The sequence below is a fragment of the Vipera berus genome (assembly GCF_964194415.1).
Source record: "Vipera berus genome assembly, chromosome: 7".
Taxonomy (NCBI): Eukaryota; Metazoa; Chordata; class Lepidosauria; order Squamata; family Viperidae; genus Vipera; species Vipera berus.
In genome coordinates this window covers 179,279-206,617 of record NC_138209.1, presented here as the reverse complement: position 1 = coordinate 206,617, position 27,339 = coordinate 179,279, and the positions used below count along the sequence as shown (strand labels likewise).

At 58.6% G+C, this 27,339-nt stretch overlaps 2 protein-coding genes across 8 annotated transcripts; one reads left to right on the top strand and one right to left on the bottom strand.

Moving 5' to 3' along the window:
- Positions 1-309: 309 nt before the first annotated feature.
- On the top strand, positions 310-14,390 carry TTC31 (tetratricopeptide repeat domain 31). 7 transcript variants are annotated; one of them, XM_081332507.1, is made up of 15 exons: positions 310-1,766; positions 2,728-2,981; positions 3,338-3,421; positions 3,504-3,566; positions 3,827-3,967; positions 4,356-4,490; positions 5,918-5,966; positions 7,124-7,214; positions 10,555-10,696; positions 10,798-10,902; positions 11,631-11,700; positions 11,838-11,926; positions 12,807-12,881; positions 13,017-13,119; positions 13,688-14,390. In XM_081332507.1, exons 1-14 carry the CDS (start codon positions 974-976, stop codon positions 13,077-13,079), a joined length of 2,154 nt encoding a protein of 717 aa, XP_081188633.1. In that variant the 5' UTR covers positions 310-973; the 3' UTR covers positions 13,080-13,119; positions 13,688-14,390. The 7 variants fall into 7 exon arrangements, with proteins under 7 accessions (XP_081188633.1, XP_081188629.1, XP_081188628.1 ...); XM_081332503.1 differs by having other exon boundaries at positions 11,833-11,926; XM_081332502.1 differs by having other exon boundaries at positions 11,827-11,926.
- Positions 14,391-22,186: 7,796 nt separating this feature from the next.
- On the bottom strand, positions 22,187-25,944 carry LBX2 (ladybird homeobox 2; the record flags this gene model as incomplete). The annotated part of the gene is made up of 2 exons (XM_081332512.1): positions 22,187-22,653; positions 25,623-25,944. The coding sequence occupies 2 exons, from the start codon at positions 25,942-25,944 to the stop codon at positions 22,187-22,189; spliced, it is 789 nt and encodes a 262-aa protein (XP_081188638.1).
- Between the last annotated feature and the right edge of the window lie 1,395 nt (positions 25,945-27,339).

Sequence of the window (27,339 nt, the reverse complement as noted above, 5' to 3'; positions counted from 1 at the left end):
CTATACACTCTCCGACGCAACAGACAATTGGAGTGAGGTAATTAACAAGGTTTTAGTCCCATTGAAATATAAATGTGCGAAATACAGGGGAAGAAAACTCAGAACATTAACACAGTCATCTGCTAAAACACAGGGAGGCAGTTTGGTGTAATGGTTAGGGCACCAGGCTAGAAACGGAAGAACCTGAGTTTCAGTCCCACCAGAGGCTGGGTGACTTTAAGCCAGGTACTCCCTCCAGCTGTAGGAAGCAGACAGTAAGAAACATGGTACGTGTAACGATCTGCAGAATAAGAAAATAATTTTCAACGATCAACATTTTTATTCTCTCAGCATTTTTCGGACCAGTGAGAAACAACAACAAAGCAGGATATTAACTTCCTGGACAGATAAACATTTGAAATGACTTAAGGGTTAAGAGAGATGCAGTCAGCCCACGCAGTCTTGACACTTTTTTCCATCCAATCTTCTGCTCCAATGAAGCACACATTTCAAAGAAACAAAAGACGAGAAACAATGGCAAGTAATCAAGGAGAAGCAACGTTGAATTAAGGAGAAGCAGGAAAGGGCAATTAACCAGTGGAACCAGTTGCCTCCAGAAGTTGTGGTGTTCCATCACTGGGGGCTTTCTTTCAAGAAGAGAGCGGACAGCCACTCGCTTTAAATGGTACAAAGTCTCCTGCTTGAGCAGGGGGGGTGGACTAGAAGATCTCCAAGGTCCCTTCCAACTCTATAATGATTGAAATATATCCTCATTTATAAAAAAAGTGGGGAAACTCCAAATCAAAAGCCACCGCCAGAAAGGCAACGTACAGGATAAGCCTCCGCAAGAGATCGACGACCTGCAGGGCCCGCTGTTTCGTGGGTTCAGGCACCATAATCAACCCAGGCAACTGGAGGCGCAGAGCGGAGACTTCTCCCTGGCTGGCTGGGTTGGGGGCCGGGCAGGTTGTGCCACTCCAGCCCTTCTATTCCGATGCAGAAAATCTGGGGCGACCGTCGAGGCGGTTTGGCTGCCGGTGGCGAAGCGGCCGCCGGCCCCTCCACGGACGGGACCTCGCCGCCAGCCAGCCCGAGAGCCTCTTTCTCGTCCGCCGGCCAGGCGCTGCGCTTCCGGGAGCTCCCCTCTTCCGGAGCCTCGGCTGGACCGGCCCGCTGCGGTGCCGCCTCCCCGTCCCCGAAGGACACCGGAACAGCGGCCCCGTCGGAGGGAGGGGCAACCGAGCCCCGTTTCTGCCTTTACTCCCCGCCTGAGGCGAGCCCGGCCGGTGCACAAACGGCTCTTCTCGCTGTTCCTGTGCTCGTTGCCGCAGTCCGGCCGAGAGCGGCCCGAGGGCTTCCTGGCCGGGGCCCCGCGGGGGGAGGGGGGGCGCCGGCTCGACCCTCCGGCTTTGTCCGGCCTCCCCCACCGCCCACGGCCCGAGCCCCTCCCCCCCTGGAGGCGCTCTTTGCGCATGCGCCCGCGCGTTCTCTCCACGGGCGGGCCAGACGGCCGCACAAAAATGGCGGCTCCTCGCCGCCTGCCGGAAGGAGACCGCGGGTTCCGCTTCCGGGGCAAGGGCCGCCGCTGCCCTCTCCGCTCCTCTCCGCCAGAGGGACCCTCGAGAGCCGCCGCGCTGCCTTCCTCGGTGGGATCATGCAGCGGCTCCCGCTCGGGGAAGGCCAAGAGGGCGACGAGGAAAGAGCCGCCGCCGCCGCCGCCGCCGCCGCCGCCGCCGCCGCCGATGTCCGGCACTGGGAGCCGGCGCGCCGGGACCAGCCGTGCCCCAGTGAGCGGCGGCGGGGGGGGGGGCGGCGGCGCCTGGAGCCTCGGCAGTCCCGGGGGCGTCGGCGGGACGTTTGCTGGAGGCGGCGGCGGCGGCCTTGCGGGAAGGGCCCGGCCGAGAAGCGAAGCGCCCGGGCGGCGGGGCCTCTGGGAGGGGGCGAAGGTCTCGGGAGGCGGCTGGGGGTCTTCGGGCCGGCCCTCCCTCCGCCCAGCCCGCCTGGCAGGGTTGCCGTTCTCGGGGTGGGGGAGGCGCTAGGAAAGCGAAGATGGGACAGAAACAGGTTCCGTTTGGATCCTCCCTGCTGGGTGAGGTCGGGGCGCGGGGGGGGGGCGGAGAGCAGGCTAAGACGGTCGCCCCTGGCTGTAAAGTGGAGAAACGAGCCAAAGAATAACTTGGATAATCCTGGGCGGAGGATAGGGGAGGTAACCCTGGTGCCTTTCGTAGCAATAAATACCTTCAGACGGTCCCAGCATATATGAGCAAAGAACAACGTTTGACTGTCCAGTATTGGGAATTGCCTGGCTGGCTTCAGCAACCCAAAGTAACAAGAGGCTTGCTACCGTTTCTGCCTTTGTCTTCAACTTGATGAAAGCGGCCTTGGGTGCTCGTGCAGCCTGTCAAGGCGGATGCCTGCCCTTCAAGGTCAAGAAACAAACTGTAGGGACTCCAGGGATGCTCCTTATGGTTGTAGGGGAAAAAATTAGAGAATCCTGAAGCCCTGGGTTTCTGTCTCCCATAGTCCACTAAACAAAAGAAAGGCAGGACTATTTTGGCTGACTTTCTCACGCTTTAAACCTTCTTGGGGCTGGGTGGGTCTCTAATGCTTGCGCCCGCCTTCCCTGTCCCAAGGTCAGATCCACATTGCTTTGTGCTCAGTAACTCTGGATGGCTGAGGATTGCTTCAAATCTTCAGTCTACTGGGTTTCCATCTTGCTAACTCGAGCCTCTTGTGGTCCCCTTTCAGATTTAAATCGAGAGCCCTGGGGGTATCATATAGTTAACTACTACCCCTGGTATGAGACCTGGGAAGACAGCAGTGAGGACGCAGAAGAGGGCAGTGACAATGACGACGTTCAGCGTAATGGCTACACCACGTTCTGTGGTTTCCGGAGGGCCTTTCTTTGCCCACCTTCTGCCCCTCTCCCTCCCCGAAGCAGCAATCTGGACGTTGCTGTTTTGGGCCTGGCTTTTCCCCAGAAACAGCAACTTACAGCTGAGGTGAGTCAGTGCTTATTTGCCGCACTTCACCTTTGGAAGCTCCCAGGTCTGATTTAGCACATTCCCTGATAGGTGTTGATCTAAACAAGGCCACGCATGACTTTTCAGAGGTTTCCGGAAACTGCTGCTGAATCAGTGTTTTTGAAGCGTGAAACATTATGGGCTACTTAAGCAAAAATCCCGTTCGCTGTACTGGTTTCTCGTTAATGAAGTTAGATTTTGTTTCTTTCTGCGGTGATGCTGCTTACTTACTGGCACACCATCCCTGGTGCCAGTCAACGGCCAGGTGCAGCCCTCGGCCCTTTCCGTTTGCTCCTGGGAGACGGCTGGTGGGTGAGGAGGCTGCTCTCTTTCAGGAGGCTGAGCGGAATGCAGAATTGCTAGTCGCTGAGGAGGAACGCCTGAAGAAAAAGGCTGAGAAGAGAAGGATGAAGAAGAAGGTAAGCCTGTTGAGATGGCACACTGGTGACGGAGCTAGCTCGTCTGTTGGAAGGCAGCCTGATGCCTTCTGCTTGTCCTCAGAGGCAGAAGGACCGGAAGAGGCAGGAGAGGCGGGACCTGGAGCTGAAGGCAAAGAGTGAGGAAGTGAGTGAATCGCCCGGCTGTGCTGGCGGCTGTGCCCAGTGGGCGAGTGGAGCTCAGCCTTAATCAGAGACTAGCCTGAGTAGGCAAATGGCCCTCAAGGCCAGGGTGGTTTGTGGTAAGTGTGCTCCAGCCAGCCACTTGGCTCAGACGGAGGTCTGAGTGGGCCCTGCTGGCTTCCAGCTCTGCAAACGTTCTGACTGATTTGCCCAGGTGGCGGGTTAATGTCTGGGTGCTCCAAGGTCTTATTGCTCTCTTTGTAGAATAAATCTTCAGATGGGCAGGATGAGGGGACTTTGGCCTTGGATGGTGGCCCCCCTGACTCAGAGCAGAGTTTCAGCGAAGCCTCCCCAGGCAGGAGCCCCAGCAGGCATTTGATGGAGGCGGAGGAGGAGGAGGAGGAGGTGAGCCTGGGCCGGCGGGCAGACCAGGAGGCTGAGAGTCTGTTTCAGATTTCAAATGACACAGGAAGTGTATTATTTCGGGGGTGGGGGTGCGGGTTGAAGGTATCTGGTCCCGTGCGGCTTCTTTGTTCGTGTGATCCCCGCCTCAGAGTGTAGCAGCAGCAAACGCTAGTTCTCCACCAGCCATTATCACAGCCAACAGCAAACCACGAGAGCCGCAGCCAGACGGCCTTGGCCACCTTAGTCCTAGGTTTGGACCGTCTCGCGTGGGATGGCGGCAAGTGCTGGCTCGCTTTTTCTACCGGAAAAAGGGCAGGAATTCCTTGGGAGGCTGGCCGAGAGGCTCCTGTCCGGGGCTGAGCTGCTGCTTTCCATCTCTTGCCCACAGGAGGAGCTGGATTTCTCCAGCACTTTTGTCTCCAAAGCTCGCCGCAAGGTGGACGCCCAGTCCCTGCTCCCAAGGAAGGGGAGAGGTGGAAGGAAGCCCAAGGAGAGGAAGGCAGACGCCAAGCCGAAGGCAGAGGTGAGGACTGGTGTTCGTGTGCCGGGTCAAGGGCTTTCCAGGCCAGCCGCCTCTTCTGAAGGGGGGAGCCAGCCCGGCACCCTCCCAAAGGGACGGGGACCCCTCCCTTCCCGCTTCCCACAGGCTGATCTTAAGGGAGCATCTCTGGCTGGCAGCCATCGGTGCCTGTTCCTCCATCATCCCGTTTTCTCCGTCTTAGTGAGTTTCCGTAGTTGCTGTAAGGTTTTGCTATTAGCTCACCGGTTTGGTCGTACCCTCTGGGCTTTAGGGCAGGGGAAAGAGGGGAAAGGCTGCTAATTTCCCCAGGCCAGGTGTAAATTGATCAGCCACCTTTTGACCAAACTAGGAATCTAAAAAGTCATTTTTTTAAGAGCGATTGTTTTCCTGCCCCGAAAACATTTTGCTTGCTTTTTTCTCTGCGTTCTTCAGTGTTGTAAGATCCTTGGATGACCTTCCGTGTGTCGTGGAGTTCACCTTTTGCGCTGCCATCGCAAAGCAAAGGTTTCTCCCTTTTACTAGCTTACATGATTTGAAAGGAAACCCGTGTCTGTATCGGGGAAAGGCTGGCTGTGGCTGAAAAATACGCAGACCTTTGAGTCTTTACATCCATGTTGCCTTAAGGTCAGCTCCCGCTTCCCACTCAGGTCCGCAGCTGGTTGGCAGAGCTTGTGGTGGGGCTAAAGGAGTGGAAGTTCCCCCATAAGCTCCTCGTTTATTTCTTGATTCCCAGCAGGGACAGAAGTCATACTTGTGAAAGCGTCAGGCTAGAAACCGGGAGACGCTGAGCTCTGCTCTCACCTTAGCCGTGAAAGCTGGCTGGGTAACTTCGGGCCAGTCCCGTTTTCTCAGCTCAACCCACCTCACAGGGTGGTTGTTGTGGGGAAAATAGGAGGAGGAAGAGGATTGGGTCTATTGGCTGCCGCGAGTAAAGTAATAAAAGCGAGATAAAAATGCATTTCAAAATTTGGCATTATCCCTGTCTTCTGGAAACCATTCTTCCTAATCTGATGACCTCTGGATGTGCCTGGACTACTTGGCTGCCCACCCAGCGTGAAAATATTCAGTCTTCCTTTCTTGGTGCTTCCTGCGGAAAGCCTGGGAATGAAATCTGCAGCCGTGAATTTGAGTTGTTGGGAATTGGGCTTGTGGTTATTTTCCCAGTTCTGTTCAGCAGAGTTGGAGAAATGTATGATTTCAAGGGCTGCTCTATCTATCTTTCATAAATTTGTGCACCAGCCATCTGGTATACGTGACTCCGCTCTCACGAAACAGAACAAAACCAGTAAAGCAACCTAAGCCTACAAAAACAACATAAAAATAGTAGCCCGGGAAGCTTACCACCCCTTACATTAGCTGTGGGGCAGGCTGGATGGGAAAGTCGGGCCTCCTCCTCCTCCTCCTCCTCCATCTTCTTCTTCCATCTTCAGAAGCCTGAGCTCCAGTTGACTTCTGTGGAGCAGAGCCTGGTGCTGGCAGGTGAGCGGCTGCAGGCGCTTTCTTCCCACCACACCTGAGGTTCTCCGGCCTACCCAAGCAGGCCGCCTCCTTGATTTGGCAGTTTCTCATCATATTGGAGAAATTGGGGTGCCGCAAACTTTAACTCTGGGTTAAATAGGATAATGCGGTAGGGAATGCTTATCGTGTTTTCAGATGACATGAGACTGAGGTGGGAGAGAATTCCCTAGAAGAGAGAATGAAGTTTAAAATTATTTAGATAGGATAGGGAAATGAGATGAATTTTTTAAAAAACATTTTAACCTTCCACTGAAGGAACAAAAATGAAACCCACGGGCGTAGAATGGAGGGCCCGGCTTATTAACGATAACAGCGAAACTGTTTTAGAATTGTATTGGTGGCAGATGGAATGTGAGCCAGCCACGGAACAGAGCTGCAAAGGAGACAAGGGAGGTTTAGGGAAGAAATATAATTTCCACAATCCCAGAAAGCTCTTCTCTCGAGTGATTCTGCCTTGGTCAGACTTCGGCTCGGCTGTCACGGCCGGTTCTTGGCACCAGCCCTAGAAATTGGAACCCTTTCAGAGCAAGCCAGTGAGGGCGAGTTCCACAAAGAGATTGAGACCAGATGGCTGGGGGCGATAATGGCCCCACTTCAAGGGGAGCCGGAGAACCACTTGGTCGGATTTCAGATTCCTGGACTTGGTTTGATTTGGGGCCTTCACAAAGGGAGGGCTGTGCATTTGTTGGAAGGATACAGGCTCCCCTGCCCCACAGGGCTACCGGCCCCTCCGCAGAGGTCCTTTGTGGGGCTGGCAGGGTGCAGAGCATTGGTCTAGGTTGGGTGAGGGCTGGGAAGGAAATTTTGGTAAGTTGGAGGGGTGCATACGACAATGGGTGGGAGATCAGTCGTGGGCGGGGTTAGTGGAACAATCTGGGTGGGAGGTTAACTTCATGTGGAGGCCTGTTTTTAAAAGATTTCCCATTGGGTGACCACTAGGACATGGTTATCATGCATTTCCCATCTTAAGGATTGTGGGCAGAGTGTCCCAAGGGCCCTGGAGGTTATGCAAGGACATTTGGGGAGCCGCCCAGCTTTCAGCTAGATGATCAGAAGGTGAATTCTACATCTGTGGTCACATTTTCCTCGTTTTAATTGATCCTTTTTTCCTGCTCCAGATTGTGGAAATGAGACTGCAAAGCAGGAGCGCTATCACGAGGCCGTTCTCCTCTTTACCGAAGCTATTAAGCTGAACCCCCAGGAATACAGGTGGGACTGGATTGTTGGAGGGTCTGGCCGCCTGCCTTGCCCCCGCCCGTCTTTGAGCCCCAGAAGCCTTGTCCTCCTTGCCCCTGGACGGAATCGGGGTGTCTGGACTTGAATTCAAGCATTTTCTGCCAATTGATCTACCCCTGTCACCCAGTGCAGGCAGTTGTTCGGGTTGAATGTTGGTCTCGGGAAGTGGTGCTCGGGGCAAGGAGAAACTTTGGCTTCAGGGGGTGTCTAGCACAGGCAAAGGGAGACGTGTGTGTAAAACGCTTCGTGGATCAAATAAGCCCTGTCTGTCTCTAGACTGTTGCCTTGGCCTTCCTCCTGCCTCCCACAGACCGTCACAAGTACTTTACTTCTGCGTACAAGTGAGGCCGGGCTAGTGAGATGGTGATGGTGGCAGGGAAGTCTTCCTGACAGAAATCCAGCCACCTTCTAAAAAACCAGTTGTGCTACTTCTTAAAAATACGTGTCCTCCTTAACACAATGCAGTTAAAACTGCCCACTTGCTTCGGGCCCTGAGCAGAGCCCTTAGTTCCTTCGGGGCCCAGTTCTTGGACCGCAGCGGCAGGGAGGATGGCGTCAGCTTCGCTTCCAGGCACCTCTCCGAAAAGGTTGGAAGGAAGAATTGCCTCCTGGAGGGGGTGCTCGGTGTCCCAGGGACAGGAGTTGGAGGAGGGCCACTACACCGAGGGGGCCCCAAGGACCTGACTGATCTTCCTCGAACCGCACAACCCGATTGGAGGAGATTGTCTGGGGACTAAGCGGGCTAAAAAGCGGGTGGCAGGGATCGGGGTGCCTGGCGTGGCCATTATAAAACGGTGGATCTGTTAGGAAATGGAGGGAGCTGTTGGAGGAGGCTGATGTTGTGTTTGTGCTGTGTGGATCCGGGGAGGGTTGAGGAGAGGCTCCCAGCGGGAGCCTTGGAGAATCAGCTGGCCTTGGGGAGGACTGCCGTGTTGGGAAAGGAGAGGTCGAGAGCCACCAGGGAAGGCTCGGCCAAGGCCCTGGAAGTCCTGAAGGTTCAGGAAACGGTTATTTCCCCCTCTTTCCGTCCTGCTCTCTGGGCTGTAAGCGTTTCAGTACAGTAATAAGGCGTTTGTGTGGTCCAGCCAGGGAGGGAATGAGACGTCTCGGTGCAAGGCGGCTCTGCATTTGGTGTGTTGAGAAACCATGTCCGGGAGGGCAGATAAAAGAAAATGCAAAGAGTTTGTTAAATGAAGGATGCAGTCAGCACAACCCGTTTATTGCGAAAGCACTTCAGCCGCAGGAGCGACCTCGTGTTTTCCTTCTCTGCCCTCTGGCCACCTGGAAGGAGGCCTGCATCCTAGGTCTGTAGTGGCCAGAAAGCCTGGGCTACTTTGGCTCCTCTGGCTGCAGGACGCGGGCAGCCAGGCTTTGCAGCAGGGCAAACGGCCTTTCGAGATGGGAAGTTTTGCCGATTGCTCTGGATGACGATGCGCAAGACGTGAACGTGAGAGGGTTCCAGCGCACTGTTTCTCTTCCGCAGGCTCGCCAGCCCCACCTTCCTTCTGTTTTCAAGGCAGTCCTAAATAGAGAATAAAGTGACGGGCTTTTGCCTTCCTCCCAGTTTCTTCCGTCTGCTGGAGAAGGACACGGGAACCCCCTCCAGCAAGCCGAGGGCAGGGCTGGGACAATGTCAGTGTCACACTGGAGGGGGAGGAGCAGGCGGCTTAGGAAAGGGGAGGGCGAGCGGGGCCGGCACTGGGGCTCTCGGGGTGCCCAGCTGCTGTGGAGAGGCAAAGGAGGCGTTGCTACTGCCTGTGCGTCATTGGCCCGGAGAAGCTTCCCAGTGGCCCAGACATCCTGGGAAGGGGAGCTAAATGGGCCTATTCCTGACCGCCGAGCTGTAGGAGCTGATGAATTATCGGCCAAACTGTTTCAAGTCTTGCAGCATAATCTGGTTAAATGCTGTTGCGGTTTGTGAGCAATTATGGGGCGGTCAAGGGATTGGAAAAGATCAGCATATATTCCAGGATGAAGAAAGGGAAGTGCTGAGGGATGAAGGGCATTCATCTCACGCTCGGCTGAGATGAGGCTCAAGGTTTTGCAGGCCACAGAACAGCCAGGAGGGCAAGCCGGATTCTGAAGCGGCAGAGACGCCTAACACCGCATGGCTGCCCTCCAGAGAACAACAGGAAAAGTCACAAATGTTGACGGCAACCAACAAAGAGGGCGGCTGGATCTCTCGGATGAGACAGGCCGGGCATGGCAGAAACTCGGAGGGGCGGTTAGGTGGTGGCAGTCCAGGAGAAATTAGGAGCCTGGGTAGAGCAGTGGGCTGACGCCTCCCTAAGTAACACCAGCTGCCTGCAATTAGTGCAGGTTCGAGTCCCACCAGGCTCAAGGTTGACTCAGCCTTCCATCCTTCCGAGGTAGGTAAAATGAGGACCCAGATTGTTGGGGGCAATAAGCTGACTTTGTAATAATGCCGCTTGGGGGGGGGGAACAAAAGCCCTAATAAGCAGGCATATACACAGAATGAAGGCTATTGCTAAGCACATTGATTTGTGCTTTAAATTGTTAAGCCGCCCTGAGTCTTCAGAGAAGGGCGGGATATAAATGGGATTAAAAAAGAAAAAAGAAATGACGGCACGGAGATCGGAAGTGACTGCACAGCGCCAGCGGCCGGCTGGGGAAACCGCTCTGCTTTCTGAAGCCATCAGCGCAGAGGGCAGCTGTGGGGGCAGAGTAGCTAGGCTGAATCCTCAAGAAGGCTGGCTTTGGCCCCGTGCTTCTGAGCCCCCTGGAAGATGGGGGGCAAAGGGCCATGGGTGGGCGTTCTCTGCCTGAGAGGCTTCTCTGCTTGCTGCTATTTTGCCCTCCTTCCTTCTCCAAAGGAATCAGTGCACAGGCGCTGCCGTTCGTTGTTTCCTTTTACAAGAACCCGGTGCTGGAGGCAGGCGCAAGGCAGAGCGGTGGGCGTCAGGTGCCTGAGCCTCATTGCGCAGCCAGGTGGTCTCCTGAGCTTGGCACCTGGGTTCTTGGGGGAGGGTGGACACGGCCCCCACCGGGCCTTCCCCAGTCCCTGGCCTCGGAGGCTTTGGGGACAATGCCGGGCATTTGGAAGGTAGCCCTGAACTGATCTTGAAAGGAGAGGGACACAATCATTTTTGGCTTGTTTCTGCTTCCAACCTTGAGTGCCAGGGGTGCCTCGGGGGAGAAGCTGGTTCAGCCTGGGATGTGCTTTGGAGAGCTCCATGTCGGGGGGGGGGGAGGCAGATTCTGCTGCTGGCTGCGATAAGAGGCCGCAGACGGAGCTTCCTGGGAGGAAGAGCGCTGCCTGACCTCTGTTCCTCCCCCCCCTTGCCCCCCCCAGGTTCTTTGGGAACCGCTCCTTCTGCTACGAGAAGCTGCAGAGCCACACGGAGGCCCTGCGGGATGCGCAGCACGCACTCAGCCTGCGGCCAGGCTGGCCCAAAGGCCTCTTTCGCCAGGGCAAGGCTCTCCTGGGCCTCAAGGTACTCCAGGACAGAGGGGAAGAGTGGGGGGGGCATCTGGGGGACTCTGTCACGGGGCGCTCTGCACAGGGTGACTCTCCTGCCTGTTCCCCAATCCCCAGCAATACGCGGACGCGGCAAGGATGTTCCAGCAGCTCCTCCAGTTCGACGGCTTCCGTGGCGATGCAGCCATCCAGCTTCAGAAGTGCAAGATCCAGCATTTACTGGTGAGCGGGGGGGGGCTTCCTTTCAGAGCTCGGCTCTGGGGACAAGCCGGGTCATTCTGCTGCAGGGTGGTTTGCCCAGGACAAGTGGACATTAACTCATGAGACGACGTGTTTTGGCCTCAGTGGAGGGAAAGCGCCGGCTGGCCAGGAGGAGCTTTTGAGGACAGGAGGCCTCCAGGGCCGAGCCATCCTCCCTCAGGGGGCTATTTCTGCAGCGGTTCCCTTAATGGGACCAATGCTTGGCAGGAGCAGCCCACCCCCACATCCTGGGGGGGCCCTTCTGGTCCCTCCTTGGCTGGCTGGCCTTCTCGTGGCTCTGATGCCTGGCGTTCTCTCCTGCTTTCCTGGACTGGGCTGCCTGGAGCCTACCCCAGAGTCCCCCTGAGGTGGGATCGTTTCCTTGGCTTGACGAATAAGCCCCTTTGGGCTGCCTTCAAGCCAGAATTGCTGGGTCTCTGCCCAAAGTAAACACGCCATGCTGGGCCTACGATGCTGCATCGACCTAGGGTGCCCGGGTTCACGCAGCCCATTGCACACGAGTGGCCAGCTTCACCTAACGTGCAGACTGTCGAATCCCGTTGTGAGGGCATCCGAGAACAGCTGCCGTCTCTGTGATGCTGAGGCACAATCCCCACCCCCCACCCCACCGGAGCCTCTCTGGCTTGAAGGGTCAAGCCGGGGCTTCTGTGCTACTGGCCGAGAGCCACCCGGTCCCCTTTCTTTTGCAGGAGAGCCGGCTGGGCTGCTCCCGCCACGACCGGGACGTCCTGCCTGCGGAAGCGCAGCTGCCTCTGTCTGGTAAGCAGTGGGGGGCTCAGGTCAGCCCCTGGTCAGTGCTGAGCCTGGTGGACAATGGCCGCCTGGTGGGTGTGCGGAGACCAAGCTGTCGCTGCCCCTCACCTGTCACTCCTTTTCTCCCTGCTGCTCAAGGAAAGCAGCCAACAGGGCGGCGGTGCCCAGACGGCAGTGCCCAGGCCATTGCCACCACCCGGCTGGCACCTCCAGCTGCAAAGGCCCCAGTCAGGTGAGGAGCAGGAAGCGTCTTACGTGTTCTGACGTATGGGTGGCTTCCTGCGCGTGAGCGGAGGCTGCCCCAGCCAGGCCAGGCTCAGCTTGTGGGGGACACAGACTGACTCTTAAAAAGCAAATCCAGGACAACAGAATTACAGCCAAACGTTCATCCAGGGTCCAAGCACATTGATGGCTGATCTGCCCCCAGGCAGAACCTCTTGGCTGTCCTCTCCCCCCTCCGGCGCTCTGCGTAGGCTCTTCACTGGGCAGCCCCAGGCGCCTCTCTCTTAGGGCCACTTCTGCTGCTCGAGGACCCTCACTCAAGTTCCCAGCTGGGTCTACCCCCCTCCCCTAAACTCAGCAGCTGGCGGACAGGCCTCAATGCTCAGGCAGATTCATAGCACAGAGGCAGGCCTGGGTTGGCTTGGCTCAGGAAGGCCCAGGGCAGACCACGGGGCAGGGCAGGCTGGATCCTTTGGTCCCTGCTCCTCCTCCCAGGGCCAGCTCCAGAGCTGAGTGTTGCAGTAGTCAAGACAGGATGTGGCCGGGGAGTAGCTCTCCACTGCCAAATCCAGAGTGCAGGAGGGCTGCAGCCGGTTCTATCAAGCACACTCCTTCCAGAGCTGCCAGCCGAGGATCAAGGCCCCTCCCAAACCGCCAAAGACTGGGGTTGGGGGAGGCGGAGGGAGCCCCTCCCAACTCTGCTTCTCCTCGGGGGTCTGGGCTCCACTCTGCCCTTGTGATGGCTGCCGCCCAGGAGCAGGCTGGCTGGTCAGATGGACCCCCAGGCCCCTTGAGGCAGGGGTCTCTTTAGAAGGTAGAGCAGCCCAGTGGTCAGTAGAGGCTTGCAGGGGTCTCCTGTTCCTCGGGGTGACCCACGTCCTCCCTTGCAGGGAGTGGTTTGCCGTCTGGGTGGGAAACCTGGCACCCAAGATCACCCAGCAAGTTCTGCTTCACTATTTTCAGCCGTAAGTCTGCCTGCTCTGGGGGGGGGGGTTGTGGCTCCCTCCCTCCCCTTCTGGTGATGAGGAGGCACCCCGTGGAAGTAAGGGGCTCCTCCAGAGCAGACTTGGGTGCCGTGACACCAACTTTCTTTGGGGCAGGTTTGGACCCATCGACTCCATCCGGTGCCTCCCTCACAAGTCCTGTGCCTTCATCAACTATAGCCGTAAAGAGGCCGCCGAAGCCGCCTATGCGGCCCTGCAGGTGCGGCTCCTTCCTCCCTTCTCTGGCCCTGAGGGGGAGGTCAGGGTCCGGTCCCCAGTGCCCGGGCCTCCTGGGCTCTCGGCCTCCGTTGCTGTCTGTCGGAGGCGGTTTGGAAGGCCTGCCTGCCTGCCTGCAGAGGAGGTGGAGGCAGAGCCGAAGGGCAGGCGGCCTCATTCAGGGCACGGCAGCCGTGGCGTCTCCCCTGAAGGGAAGCTCGGGGCCCAAGGCCAGTCGCCCTCGCCTGCAGGGCGACTTTGCCAGGCTGGTTCAGGCGGCTGAGGAAGAGTCAGAGGAGCTGCGGGGGGCGGGGGGGAGAGGGATGGCCCTGTGTGCAGAGGGAAGATCTGGGCAGGGTCTTCCCTGTTGGGGAGGAGCTCCCGTCTTTTGTGGAAGCCTGCAGGGGTGAGGCCGGCTAGTCGGGTCCTCTCCGCAGCAGGCCTGACACACACATGGGTTGTGCCTGGCCTGAGCGGGGAAGGAAACCCGGCCGTATGGAGGACGGGCCCTCCCTGCCTTCTGGGGGCCAGCGCACCTCCATCAGCGTGGCTTTCTCCTGCCTTTCTCCCAGGGGACAGAAGTGGAGGGACGCAGGCTCCTCCTGCAGCTGAAGCACCCGGCACACGCCACTGCGGCCCCCCGCCACTGCCTCTCCTCCTGGGCGTGAGGGCCGGGCCGGGCCGAGGGCGGACATTGAGGCTCGCCAGGGACGGTGTTGGGGGCCCCGGCAGGAGGGCCCGTCGTGCCTGCGAGCCGGCTGTGGGCCTTCCTCGGAGGAGGCTGGTGCAGAGAGGGAAGGCCCAGAGGGAGCCTGGCCGCCCCTTCTTTCTCTCAAGCCTGGCCCTGCCCGGTCTGCTTTCGGCCTGTTCCTGAATTGGCCCCTTCCCAGAAGAGGAGATCTGGTAGGGGAGAAGGAGGTTCGGCTTGACACCCGATCTCTGGGGCCGACCTCCCTCCACCCTCTGAGCAGGAGCAGAGACGGATCTGGGGACGCAAAGGGGAGATGGAGTGATCTGACGGACGGACGCACACACGCACGCACACCCCGCATCAAGCACCGCCTCTCTTGGTCCTGTGTTTGGGGCCCGGCTTCCCTCCCGCTGTCCCGCAGTTCTTGTGCTGGGGGGGGCTCCTTCCTCACATGCGCCTCTGAGAGGACTTTCCTTGAGGGGCTGCTCCTTCGCCTGCCCACCCGGCCCCTCCCCTCAGTCTGCTCAGGAACTGACCCCGGTTGCCTTATTTTTATATGGTTCACAATAAACCTCTGAAAAACTGCCCCTCTCACGCCTGGCTTTCCTTCCGCTGAGCCCTGCAGCGGTGCCCCGTGGCGGGGGTTGCTGGTCCTCCCAGCAAGTGCTGTGGCCGGCTGGCCCCAGGCTTGGTCAGGAGTGGGCTGCGCCTTGTGGACCCCCTTCCGCCACGGCTTGACCCTTCCTCCTCTGGTGGATTCCCTCCCCAGACACTCTGGCTGCTCTGCCCTCAGCCTTGCCTCTCCTTTAGGACTCTCTGCTGTGGCTTCCTCCTTCCTGCATGCCTGCTGCCCCCCCCCCCGTCCGCCTGGGTGGTGTCCTCTCTCTCCCCTGCCCCACCACCTTTCCCCTTTGTGGCCTGGCTGCATTTTCTCCCGTGTGTCAGGTTCACTGAGACCCCCAGGTCTTCCTTGCTGTGAGCCAGGCCGCCCTTCTCTTCCCAGGCAGAATTAACTTCCTGCCAGCCAGGCTGCTTCTGCCCCTGCCTGGCACTGGGCCAGGAATACCTGCCGCCCTGCTAATCCCCTCTGGAGCCGATGGGCCTTGGCTGAAGGGGCAGCCACACACCGCTGCTGCCTCCCGGGGAACCGTTTGCCCCGCAGCTGGCCCGTGAGGGAACAGTCCTGCCCTTGCAGGCTCTCAGTGCTGCGGAAGGGGTGTGTGTGTGTTCTGCTGCTGAACCTGACAGCAGCTGCCAGCCCCTCCTCCAGGGCTCCTGCCTTTCCCACCCCCAATTTCATGGGTCTCTGGTTCAGGTATCTGAATTTCCGTTCCCAGGATGGGGATTTCAGGCAGCTGGGGAAGGCCAGCCTCCCAGGGGACACTGAGGCCGCCGGGGGTCTGGATGCCCCAAGGGAGAGCAGCATTCCCAGCCTTCCTTTGGGCGGGTCAGGGCCACGGGGTGGTGGGACCGCCCAACGGGGGGAGGAAAGCGGGCCTTCTCGCTCTGGGACGAGCTGCAGAACCTCCTTGGGCAACAAACCTCCGACAGGAGAGAGATCTTCTCTTTGGCGCTCCTCCCCCCCCCCCGCCACCTTCTGTTCGCTGGCCGTGCCCCGAGGCCTGGTGGGAGGTCTGTGGCTGGCAAAAGTGCTGCTGACCCGTTTGGGGGTCTTTCGCCAGACACGGTTGCCTGGTCTCGAGCTGCTCTCCGGCAACTCTCGTCTATCTCATCCGGGCTGGGAGGGGGTCCCTTCCTGTGTCTCTTTCCTAAGCCCCTTCCCGTCCCTCAGCCTGAAGGGGAAGACCAGCCTTCTCCCCTTTTCATTTTTTTTAATGAATTTTGACAGGTGGGTTCCGGTTGCTCTTGTAACCATTTCACGAGGGCTTCCCTTTTTCGGTTTACCAAGGGTTGAAGGCTTGCTCACCGGTTTCACGAGGTGAGATTCAGACGAGGCCGAGCCAGGCCCGGCCACTTGTGCTCAGCCTGTGTTTAGTCCATTTGCCTGACTGATTTCTGATGGCATCTGGGGGGGACGGGGGGGGTATTGCCAAACATATGTCTGTGTCGGGTTCAGCTGAAACCTGATAGTCCTGCCTGACTTCAGGAGATAGATGAAATTTTATTTATTATCCCCTGGTAACTTACGTTTTCAGCTAGAATATTAGCTATAGGGTCAGTGACCTGGGACAATCCAGGGGTTTGGGTAGAGGTTCCTAAAGTTTACATTTTTACAATTTATACATCAGATTTATATGGCTGTCCATCTCACAGTATCCTTTAAAAAGAAATCTCAGGGCCCTACTTCTCTTTAGGAGAGCTGTGGAGGAGGGAAACACCTGTGGGCTGGTGGAGAGGCCATGAGCGTGAGGCCTGTGCGCGCACACAAGGCTCCTCTATGTGGCCTCGGGGGTGGGGTGGGATTCCTTGGGGTGCTTGTGGGTGGCTGCACCTCATTGTTCACAAAGACAAATAGATCAAATACATGCACAGACAATTAAAACAACTGTTAACTTTTCTTCTCTTGGGTACTTTTTTTTTTTGAGTGTGAAGAGAGAAGCAGGAGAGAGAGAGCCTCATGCTCTCTCCAAGCAATCCTCCTGAGAGGTCTTAGGTGGAGCTGCGCAGGACAAGAGGCAGATGCGCAAGCAGCAACACACAGACCGCCTGGGTCAAGTGACTCCTCTGCTTTGGCCCAGGAAGCAGGAACTGTAACTCTGCAACAGAATTGGAAAGGAGCCCGGAGGTCTTCTAGCCCAACCCCTGCTCAAGCAGGAGGCCCTCTGCCATTCACACTGTTGGAGCACCCACAGCGTCCGGAGGAGGCAAGTCGTTCCACTGGTCAGTTGTGCTCACCGTCAGGAAATTTCTCCTTGGTTCTAGATAGGATTCTAGTTCTAGTTTCCATCTGTTACTTCTTGTCCTGGTGTCAATAGGTCTAACCCCCCCCCTCTCTGTGGCAGCCCCTCAAATTAATTAGGAGGCTGCCGTCCTGTCACCCTTGGCGCCTTCCTTGCTAGAGAGAGGGGCCGAAAGGATGGGAAAGCCAAGGGCCGCAAGGCTGGCCGCTTTGGGGAACCTGGGCAGGTCATCATCCGCCTCTGGACCTATTTCTGGGGTTGGGCAAAACTGGCCTTTCAGGAGGCAGCCGAGCTGGGGGGGGCTTCCCTAGGTGGCAATTCCCTCAGTAAGTGCCTGGGCTGTGGCGGGCAAGTAGGCTCCTCCCATTCGGGTGGGCTTGCAGGGGGGCTTTGTCAGGGACAGGGAGGGTCAACGAGGAACTGCGTTGGGCCTGATCCCGTCGAAAGGGGGGAGGGGCAGCCTTCTATCTATTGCATCTACTGCTTCACTGCAGGGGGGACATCTTGCCTCTGCTGCCCCCCTCCCCCCCCCGCCGCTTAGGGAGGGGCAGGGAGGAGGAGGAGGACGTGCCTCGTGGAGGCAAGTGCGGTGGGTCGTGGGGGGGGGCCCGCCAGGTGAAGGAGCTGGAGACCCAGCCGCCCTATCGCTCTCCGGCTATCCAGAGAATTGGATTAAGATGCAAATGACGGAGGCGGCACCAGAAGAGTAATTAATCACCAGTTAGAGGAAATTAATACCAACAACGGAGGGTGTCAGGAGGCAGCCAGGCAGCTAATCAAGCGGAAAATTGGACAAGGAGCCGGGCTGAGAGGGGAGCCGCGGGGCGATTCGGTAGGCAGCCGTCTGGGTGGGGGCGCTGGATTCCCCCCCTCCCCGTGGCACAGCCGCTTTAGCGGCTGCCGCATGGCTGGCCGGACGCCTTTCCGGGCCTGAGCGGGGGCAGCGCCTCAGCCCGCGAAGCCCTGGGAGGCGGGCGGTTGCCCGACGTTCAAGGCAGCGCTGACCCCGCCCTGCCCAGGGCTCTTGCGGAGAGCGCCTTTCCAAGGCTCCGGCTCACCGGCCGTCGGAGAAAGCGGCGGCGCTGCGCGGAGCGGAGCAACAGAACGCGAGGCACCGCCGGAGCGTCTCGCCCACCCGCCGCGGACAGAGGGCTCCGCCCCGCCAGCTCGCCTTCCGGGCTGCCAGTCAGCTTTGTGCCCCGGGGGCGTTAACGTCCTTGGGCGGCTTCCCTCCCGGGAGGCCCAGCCACAGCTAAAGGTCTGCGCGGTGGGCTTTCCTTTAGTCGGACAGCTCCCGCGGGTGTTCGCGCCGGGTCCTCGAGCGGGCCACGCCGTGCCCAGGGTCCCCGACAGCCTCAAGCGGTCGGAGAAGAAGAGAGCATCGGTGGGGCCGTCCGGCTCGCTCCCCTGCTCGCCCCTCCTGGTCGGGGGTGGCGCAGGGCTCCCCTTTGGAAGGAGCCTTCGCGAAGGCTTCTCTCCTTCCTCCCGAGGCTCTGGGCCGGCAGGGCGCTCCTTTCCACTAACGGTGGGCCCGCCTTCCTCTGCCCGGGAGCTCCGGGAGAGGTCCGGATCCTGGCGGCAGCGTTCCAGTGTTCAGAGCTACTGCAAGGCAGAGGTAGGGCAAGAACCAGTGGATGGGAGCCTGGTTGAGCGGGACCCAGACTCAACAGATGGAGAGGCCTTTCCCCACCTCGGATCGCTTAAGCGGCCAAACAGCCTGCCTCCTGGGTCGAGGGGGAGGGGCCCTCCTCAGCCTTGGCAACTTTGCTGGCTGAGGAATTCTGGGAATTGAAGTCCACAAGTCTTAAAGTTGCCAAGGTTGAGGACCCCTGCTCTAGAGGATTTCAGGCAAAGCTTGGAGACCCTTCATCTGGGGATGAACCAGAGGACCTTCAACGTCCCTTCCCAGGAGGATTTTGTTGATGGGGAGATTTCCTTCCTCCAATTCCGACAACCTTTTTTCATCAGAGGCGGGGGTGACACGATTAGCAGGCTTCCAGTATTTGAGGAGCTGTCACAGAGAAGAGAGGGACAACCCATTCTCCAAAGCAGCTGTGGGCAGGAGAAGAAATAATGGATAGACATTTATTAAAGAGAGATGGAACCAATCTAGAAATAAGGAGAAATTTCCTGACAGTGAGAACAATCAGTGAAAGGGCTTCACTCCCAAGGGTGAGGATGCTCCACACTGGAGGTTTTAAAGAAGAGACTGAACAGCCATTGGTCCAGAATGGATTCCTGCTTGAGCAGCGGGTTGGACTAGAAGAGGCCCCTCCCAACTCTGTTATAGTTACTTGCATGTTCTTATTGTATTTAGTTCATGATTTTTCCAATTCAATCCTTTTTTAAAACAAGTTATAGTTTTTTCATAGGTAAAAGCAAATCTCATCAACAGAACAGAGGAAAAAAGAAAGAGAGCTGATAGTGCCAGAAAATGCCAGGCCGGGTCCAGGGAGCATCCAGTCCCTCAGGACCCACCTGGTCCCGGTGCTCTTCCACACCTGTATCAACTGGCCGGCAGAGGTTTCCAGAGTTTTGGAATGGTGCTCCTGTCCAATGCCATCGGAGGAGTTAATTCCTTTGAAATTCCATAAAGGTGGTCCTGGCAGGGTGGGCTCCTTCTGGAAGGAGGGCCCGGGATTTGGGCACATCATTCTCTGCAGCCACTCAGATCAGCAGCTGAGGAAAGGACTGTTTTGCCCACTTTCACCCAGCTGCCCATTTGGTCATCGTGCCCTCCAAGTATCCAGCTGATGTTGCCAACCGGAAGTGGTGACTCATGCAAAATGTTGTTACCCTTAGCCAGTTAACCAGACTCTGCATAGACCAGGATTGTACAAGATCTGCTTTAGAAGTGCTGCACGATTGTCAGTTGCTCATTGGGCACCAGGAAGTTCCCCCCCTCCGTGACTTAGGACCTCACTGTCTGAGGGATCCAGGTTGAGAAGAGCCTCCCCCCCTTCCAAGGATGTCCAAGACCCGTTTCCTGACCTGGTGAGGTGTCCAGGTTAGGGAACACCCTGACTGGGGAGTTATGCTGCGCCCTCGGAGAATTTGTGAAAATCCATCTCCTTCTTATTGCAGAAGGGCTCCCCCCTCCCCACTTGCCCTCCTGAGCTGCTATGCTCTTTGGCAGGTGGCCTCTCCCCGCTGCCCCGTCCCGTCCTTCCAGCTTCTTCTGGGTCAGTCATAACCGCCGGACGGCCTCGACCCAGCCACTGATCCTGCTCCAGGAGGCCCCCCCCGCAGCCGGAAGAAGCCTTCTGGCCGGAGGACCCGGGGCTCGTGATGCGCTGTCTCCAGGAAGCCTGAAGTTGCGGAAAAAGAGAGCAGCCCTGGCCCCCTTTGTGACTGGCTGGTGCAGCTTCTCTCCCAGCAGTTCCGGGGTGAGAAACCGGGCAGCTTCCCTTGGCCGTATCATTTCAGAATATTCAGCTTTGCTGTTTCCAGGTTTTCCTGATCCAGACTGAGCAAACTAGGACCTTGCCTGCCTGCTTGCCTTGCAACCCCCCTGCTAGGATAGAGTGTCTGGGCAGGCGAAACGAACCGTTGGCCCGGCCCTTCAGGAAGAAGGGAAGCCCCCCCCCCTCGCTTTGTTCCCCCGCGGCCTTCCTTCTCCCCGGACGAGAAGAGCTCCGCCAGGCTGCTTGTGGCGGACTTTTTCTTCGGGGAAATCCGGCGTTTGAAAGCCGCCCTCCGCAGGGCCTGCCCTCGTCCTTCTGGCGGAGGGTTGCCCGGAAAGGCCGGGAGATTCTCTGCGCCGCTCGGCCTCCTGTTTCGGGACGACGGCGATCAAGAACCGAGGCGGGCGGCGGCCTTGGGTTCCGAGTCAGCTGCGGCGTTCCTCCAGCCCTCCTCTCCAGGCGTTCCCTTCGATTGCAGCCAACCCCCTCGGGCAACTCGCCGCGGGAAAGGGAGGGGCTGCCAGCCAGGTCGCAAGCGCGGATGCCGCAGCTTCTCCTCCCTGCCTGCTGCCGAAAGCCCGTCCCGTCCAGGATCCCGGGCAAATGTCCCCCGTCCCGAAGTGCCGCGGGGTCCCTAGCGGTTCAGCCACGGAGAGGGACACGTGGGGCAGAGCTGCAGCCCTTTCCGGCTTGCCTTCGCGGAGCAGGTTCCAGGGCAGAGGCTGCCTGACTCCCGGCTTGGGGCGCCCCAGGTTGCCGAGCCTCTAGTCCACGATCCCGTCTCTCCTGGGGGAGTCCTAATGGAGCCGCCAGCAATTTGGGTCGTCGCTCCCTACCTCCTCCGTCCCTCGGTGGGGCAGGGCTGCTCTGTTTCGCCCGCGCCGAGCAGATGGCAGAGCCGGCTCTCGGCGGCTAATTGAATTGTTCTGGGCGATGGCGGGGAGGGGAGGGAGAGGAGCCCCGCCCGCCGTCGGGGCCTCGGCTCGGCTCCATTTTTCTTCATTAGGGAGCCCCCCCCCGTTTTCCAAGCCCCCCACCCGTCGTTTGGTGTCCTGCGAGGCTGCTTCATTTCGGAACGGCTTTCTGCCTGCAAACCCCCAGCCCGGATCCAGGCCAACTCTGAGATCGCGAAGACCCCCAAGATCTTTTCTTCGTGGGCTTTGAGCCCCTCCAGCTGAGCCAGCGGAGGGTCCAGACCTTTCCTCTACCCAACCCCGAGGAAGAGTCGGGCCCCGATCTCCTGGCCACTCACCCACGGCGTTGTTCTGGCCTCGGCCGTTTCTTCGACTCTTGCAGCATCTCAACTTTAACTAGCCTTTCGGCTTCCCCCACGGCTCCCCCCACCGTCAGCACAAAAATGCTGGAAGCAGGTTTGGCGTCAAATGTGTCCCTTTATTCCAAATATGTACAAACACAGGCGACCGAGATATGAGCTGGGCGGCGGCGGAGGCGCAGAAGGCCGGGTTGCCATCCGTTCCCGTAGGGGACTCCGGGCGGGCTCGGTAGGCCGGGTTGCAGGCCCGGCGATGCCGGCCTCGGATCTCTCAAGAGCCGGCTCCTTCGCCCCACCGCGGCTCCGAGAGGGCGGGAACGGCTACTCTAGCTCGCCCCGCCGTCTGCTCCGTGTTACCGGCTCTCCTGCTCCGCAGGTGCTCCGGTGGCGCCTCACCCAAGGAAGGACACGAACTCACAGAGAGACAAAACAGCCGAGGCTTATGGACAATGGGGCGCTGCAAAAATAATAACAATAACAACAATAATAAAATTAAACTTTTAAAAATTGCACCGAAACTTCCCCTCCATTGAAAAAGGGGGCGAGGAGAAGAGCGGGAGAGAAGGATGAGGGGAGGGGGCCTGGCGATCGTCCAGCACAGGCGGAATTGCGGATCAGGAACCGGGAGAGCGCTTAAGGTGCGGTGCGTGGCGGGGGAGGGAGCGGGGCTGCGGGAAACCAGGAGAGGGTGATGCTGTCCGGAGGAGGCAGGGCGACAGGAAAGGCCCCATAGCCCAGTCTTGGACTCCTCCTCAAGCGGCCTTGCTATCCAGAGGCAGGGCGGCGGGAGGCGGCGGCTGGAGGGGAGAATTCTCCCTCCCGGGTCGCCCCCTCACCGGCCCTCAGTCTCCCACGTCGATCTCTTCCTCCTCCTCCTCGTCTTCCTCGCCGTCGGAGAAAGCGTCCGAGGTGTGTCGTGAGGCGCTGGGCGAGAGCGGGGGCGACGCGCGGCAGAGGCTGCCCCCGCGGGCTCGGGCAGGTCCGGAGACGCCCGGAGTCTCCAGCTCGGGCATGCTGGCCAGCTTCTCCAGGGCGGCGGGGTGCAACTTCTTGAGCGACTCCACGTCGGCCTTCATCTCCTCCAGGTCTCGCTTCAGTTTGGCGCGGCGGTTCTGGAACCAGGTGATCACCTGCGCGTTGCTCAGGCCCAGCTGCGCTGCGATGTGGTCTCGGTCGGCGGGAGAGAGATACTTCTGGTAGAGGAAGCGCTTCTCCAGCTCGTAGATCTGGTGGTTGGTGAAGGCCGTGCGCGACTTGCGCCGCTTTTTGGACGGAGGGCGCGGCCCGAAGGCGCCCAGCGGGTCCCGGCCTGCAGGAAAGGCAAGAAGGGGCCGCGGTTGCGTCAGGCTACATGGCCCGCTTGGCTGGCCCACCTTCTGAGCCAGGGCATGCTCTGCCCGCGCTCTCGGTCGTGCCAGGGCCTTGGCAAGCAGAGCGGGGGGCTCAGAAGGGCACAGGAGAGCCTAGACCAGCTGCTCCTCCTCCTCCTCCTGCTGAGCCCCCGGGCCCTTGTGGTCATCGTCTCCCAGAGCGAGAGTCCCCCTTCTGCTGCGTACGTAACTGTGGGGGGGGGCACCTGGGCAGCAAGGAAAAAGCACCTCACAGCACCCCTGCCGAACCTCCTGTGGAGGCCCCTGGGCGTCAGGAGAAAGGGGAAGGTCCCTCGAACGCCCCTCCGGAACACCCCCCCCCCCACCGGAGGCTACAATTGTCTCCCGTTTCCAAATGAAACCCTTCTTCGGGAGCGCAAAAAAGCCCCCCCCCTTTCTCCCCCCCTCCCGGGCCGGGTGCGAACCGGTAAGGCCAGTGAAAGAAGGATAGACCCCACCACTCGCCTTTGGATCGGGGACGGAGGAGCTCTCGGGCGCCCTGGATTGCATGTTTTCATTGCAGCCTCCCCTTCCTGGAAGGGGCTGGAAGGACTCGGGTGAAAACCCCGCCAGGCACCGGTGTTCCTCGCAGTCAGCAGCCGCTTCGGAAGCGGACCCGGCGAGAATCCCTTGAATCTACCCACTGATCTCTCTCGCCTTTCAGGCGGAAGGGATCACAGCCGTCCCGGGCCTCCCAGCTTGGCAGGGTCCCTCCGCCCCCGATGCTACCTGGCACTGGGAACCCGATCCTCCAGCGGGAGGGGCAGAAAAAGGGGGGCTGGCCGGAGTGCGGGGTTAGGGGTGGGCAGGGGTTAAACCTGTCCTGGGTGTGTTAAGGGCGCCTAGAGAAATTGATTCTAGAATATGACAAAACGCTCTCCAAAATCTCAAAGCAGGATTCAGACTGACCTGCAGCGAATGTTTTGCGAATGCCGCACTTGTTCTGGGTGTAAAGGAGGAGCGCTGACCTCTCCCGCCGAGTTTTTCTCAACCTCCTGACTGACCCCTGTCCGAAATGCTGGATTCCCAGCTAAGAGTTTTTATTCCTTCTAGTTTCTAGCCATTTCTAGGTAGAATCAATGCAAAAACACAGCCCAAGGCTACGTTTCAGTAGAATTAATGAAAATGAATTAATGAAATGAAAATGAATTAATGAAAAACAAAGATCTTTACAATAGGCTTGAATTTAAAGCAATGACTGATTTGATTGACTGAAGAAAAGAAGCGCAAACCAGCCGACTTTGTCTGCCCCTTTTTAAACCCCCCAAAAATTGAGCGCAGGAATTAATTTGGGAGGCATTTTTCCATTTGCACTTTTGGAAAAATAGCCAAAGGCTAAATAATTATAAAAGCAGAATAGGGAAGAAAAGGGGTGCAAAATAGCCCTTCATTTAGTACGGAATTAAGGGTTTCTTGAAAAGGCTGCAAAGTTCCGGTACAATAAGGGGAAACAAGTTAAGATAAATAATGTAAGTGAATATAATTTAATGATTTATTATAAATTCTTAGGATTAGATGTATTTGTGTATTATATTTTAATATAGAATAAAATAAGACGATAATAAAAATTTGTAGAGTTGACTGCATTGGTGCAAAACCATGTGATAAAAATAACTATAATAGTAGTACGTCTGTAATATCTCATTATTACGGTTATCATTTTTATAGTTAAAGTTATGGCTGAAACAAACTCTCATCCAGCTGCCGATTGTCTTTGCAATTTCCTCCTTATTTTGGGAAGAAGATTTTGCAGGGATCAATCTCTCCCAATCTGACCGCCCGAACAAATGTGGGAACGCCACCGCAGCTGCTGCTGTTAATTAGTTATTTCGTTTTATTAATTTTAATTGTATGTTGGCCATTTCCGAAAGTTCTGAATTATTATTTATTGTTAAATTAAAATACGAAATGTTATTTATTATTGAAATAATTCCGAGGGTGATTTTAAATGAAATCAACGTTTTTTATTACAGTCATAAACCAGCATAGATGATTTAAATAAAACAATTTTAAAATTGCGATTCAGGTGGGAAATTGTTTTGGGAGACAAAAAGATTATAAACAGCGAATGATGATTCTGGCTAACAGTTTCCCACGGAGCGGGAAGGACCGGTTGATCCCGGCCGGATTTCAGCCGGGCGTGGATGGCTACCCATAGGCCTCCAAGCAGAGGCCCGGCAGGATCCAAGCGGGGCGGCTGTGGGGACGAACAAAGGGGGCCCTGACGACGCCGGGCGGAGGGTCGGGAAGCGGGTGGCTGTGGGGAGCAAGGAGACCAGCCTCAATAGGAGCGGAGGAGTTGCATTCCCGCTCGGCCGCTCGGATTCCCGGATATTCCCGCTGAAACTGGACCGACCTTAAGGCGACTCGGCCTGTTTCTGGTCGCCCAGCAGAAGCGGAGGAAACCGCCCGGTAGGACGCTCCGGAGACAATCGCCACAGCGCTCTCGGCTCGCCCGTCCGTGGAGCTCCGCTGGGAAGTCTGGAGCGGAATGCCGTCGGGGCTCAGCGCGGAGCAGGCGGGACTTCGAAGGTTCACCCGAGCCAGCAGGTCCGAAGACCGGCCCGAGGAAATCCGCGGGCTACTGACTGGCCTTAGCGGGAGCGAAGGCGCCACCCGTGTTGTTTGTGTGGATGGGGGCGAGGGTGGGTGGGGAGAAATTCCGCGGCCAGAAATCACTAGTGGGGCGACGGGCGAACACCCGACGCTTCTTCTCTACACCGAGCGCCACCGCGATGGGGCCTTCCAGAACACTGTAAGGCGGAAGCAGCCCTGTTTCTTTCAGGCCCACCAGCCTCTTTGCAGCAAGCCACCGCCGGGTTCCCACAGAGCGAGCAGGGAGCGGGGCTAGCAGCCTGACCCACTCCAGCTCTGGCCACCCCCCTTCCCTCTGTCAACCGGCCCTTACCTTCGGCCGCCTGAAGCACGTTGAGTTCCAGCCCCTTGAACGTCTTGCTAGCCAGTTCCTCCAGGGCGCAGAGTGGAGAGTCGTGGGCGGGCACGCCGTTCCGCGGGGGTCCAGCCGAGCATGCAACCTTTTCTAGCAGGCGGGCGGCAGGAGCTTTGTGGCCGGAAGGTTTGCTGAGAATGTCTTCGATGCTGAAGGGGGTGAGAGGTTTGCTGGAATTGGCGGGGGGCGGGAGGTGGTCCAGGGGGCTCCGGCGCCTCTCTTCTGCTGCGCCCGGCTGTGGCAGCGCGGGAACCGCCTTCCCTTCCTTCGCCGATGTCATTGCCGGGGGAGGGAGGGAGGGAAGGGGGAGGACAGGCCCCGGCTTGTCCCAAGCGCCAGACCCGGCCGGGCAAGGATTCAGCACCCCCTGCGGGTCATTGCGAGGCCGCCCTCGGGCCCCAAGAAACCCGGCACGCACTGGATGGTGCTGATCGGCCCTCGACCCCGGCCTAGGCGTTCAGAGTGGCACAATGCCCCCCGCCCATCTCCCTTCTGGCTCGCGTCTGTTGTGGCACGGGGCGGGGGGGGGGGGCGCCCGTCGGGTCTCCTGCGCCTCTCGCGGTTGGGAAGCCCGTACAGTCGCAACCAAGCCCGCTCGGGCGCTCCAGCCTTAAAGGCGCACAGGCTGGGCCATCGGCTGGGCACGGCGTAGGAGGAGCCAGCTGCGAAGTGCTAGCAAAGTTCCTGAGTCTGAGGGGGGAGGTGTGGGGGGAACGGGGGCGGGAAGGGAAGGGGATCCCCGCTTCTCAGACCGACTGGGCGAAGGCACCACCGCCTCGTCGCTTTCCCGCAGCTTGCAGGCCGTCCCGGAATACCCTCTGCTCAGCTCTGGCGCCCCGGGCCTGGCGGTCCCAAGCTGCATTGGGGTGCGTCCTAGACCCCTTCAGCCGTCCAGGTAGCGCTTTCCACGCGGACTCTGCTTATCCGGGCAGTCCCGCGAGAGCCCACGGATCGGGCAGCTCCTCTCTCCCTCCCACCCTTCCAGGGAACGGGCTACCTTCTCCGGGTCTCTCAGCGACCGCAGTTCCCCCGGCGAGGCCAGCGCCGAGTTCCAGGAAGAAGCCCCTGAGCCTTGGCAGCTGGAGTCCCCGCCCGACCCGCGTCTTTAGCTCTGCTGGGGAAGCAGAGGCCATCCCCAATGTCCTTAGCCTGCGGCGGCGAAGCCCCTTTCTCCCCACCCCTTTCTTCGCCGGAGGGATCGGGAGGGGCCCGCCGCTGTTACAGCCCGCCGGCCCTGCCTATCGCCCGGCCTTACAAAGGAGCCGCTTAGCGTCGGAGGGATCCGTTCAGTTCCCAACGCTTCCCTTGGCCTCGGTGCGGGAGTGAAGCAGAGGGAAGCGCCGCTCTGGCTGCAGACTTCCCGGGCGGCCCCCAGGACTCCGTTTGTTGCCCCGGGGTCAGTTCTTGCCTCCCCCTCCCCGCTTGTTTAACGCTTGCTATTTTTAGCCGCGCTGCGGTTTTTCTTCTGAGGCCGTTTCAGAGGGTCCCGTTGCAGACCCCGCGTCACCGCTCCTTCCCTCGCAGGCTCCGTCCATTCGCCTCTCACCGGAACCTCAGCGCTTGTTCTGGCGGCGCCGGGCGCGCTGTGGAGAGGAGCCAGGCCGCACATCTGTCTGCGCCCTGCTGATTTTTTTCACCCAGCCTGGAGCGCCTTTTCGCCTTTCTCCTTGCGCTG

Bases quoted from the DNA above. Each gene is read 5' to 3' on its own strand.
- TTC31 (XM_081332502.1), top strand. From the start codon at position 974: ATGCAGAAAATCTGGGGCGACCGTCGAGGCGGTTTGGCTGCCGGTGGC. The intron at 10,697-10,797 runs GTACTCCAGGAC...CCCAATCCCCAG, and splicing joins AGGCTCTCCTGGGCCTCAAG to CAATACGCGGACGCGGCAAG. The intron at 10,903-11,630 runs GTGAGCGGGGGG...TTTCTTTTGCAG, and splicing joins GCAAGATCCAGCATTTACTG to GAGAGCCGGCTGGGCTGCTC.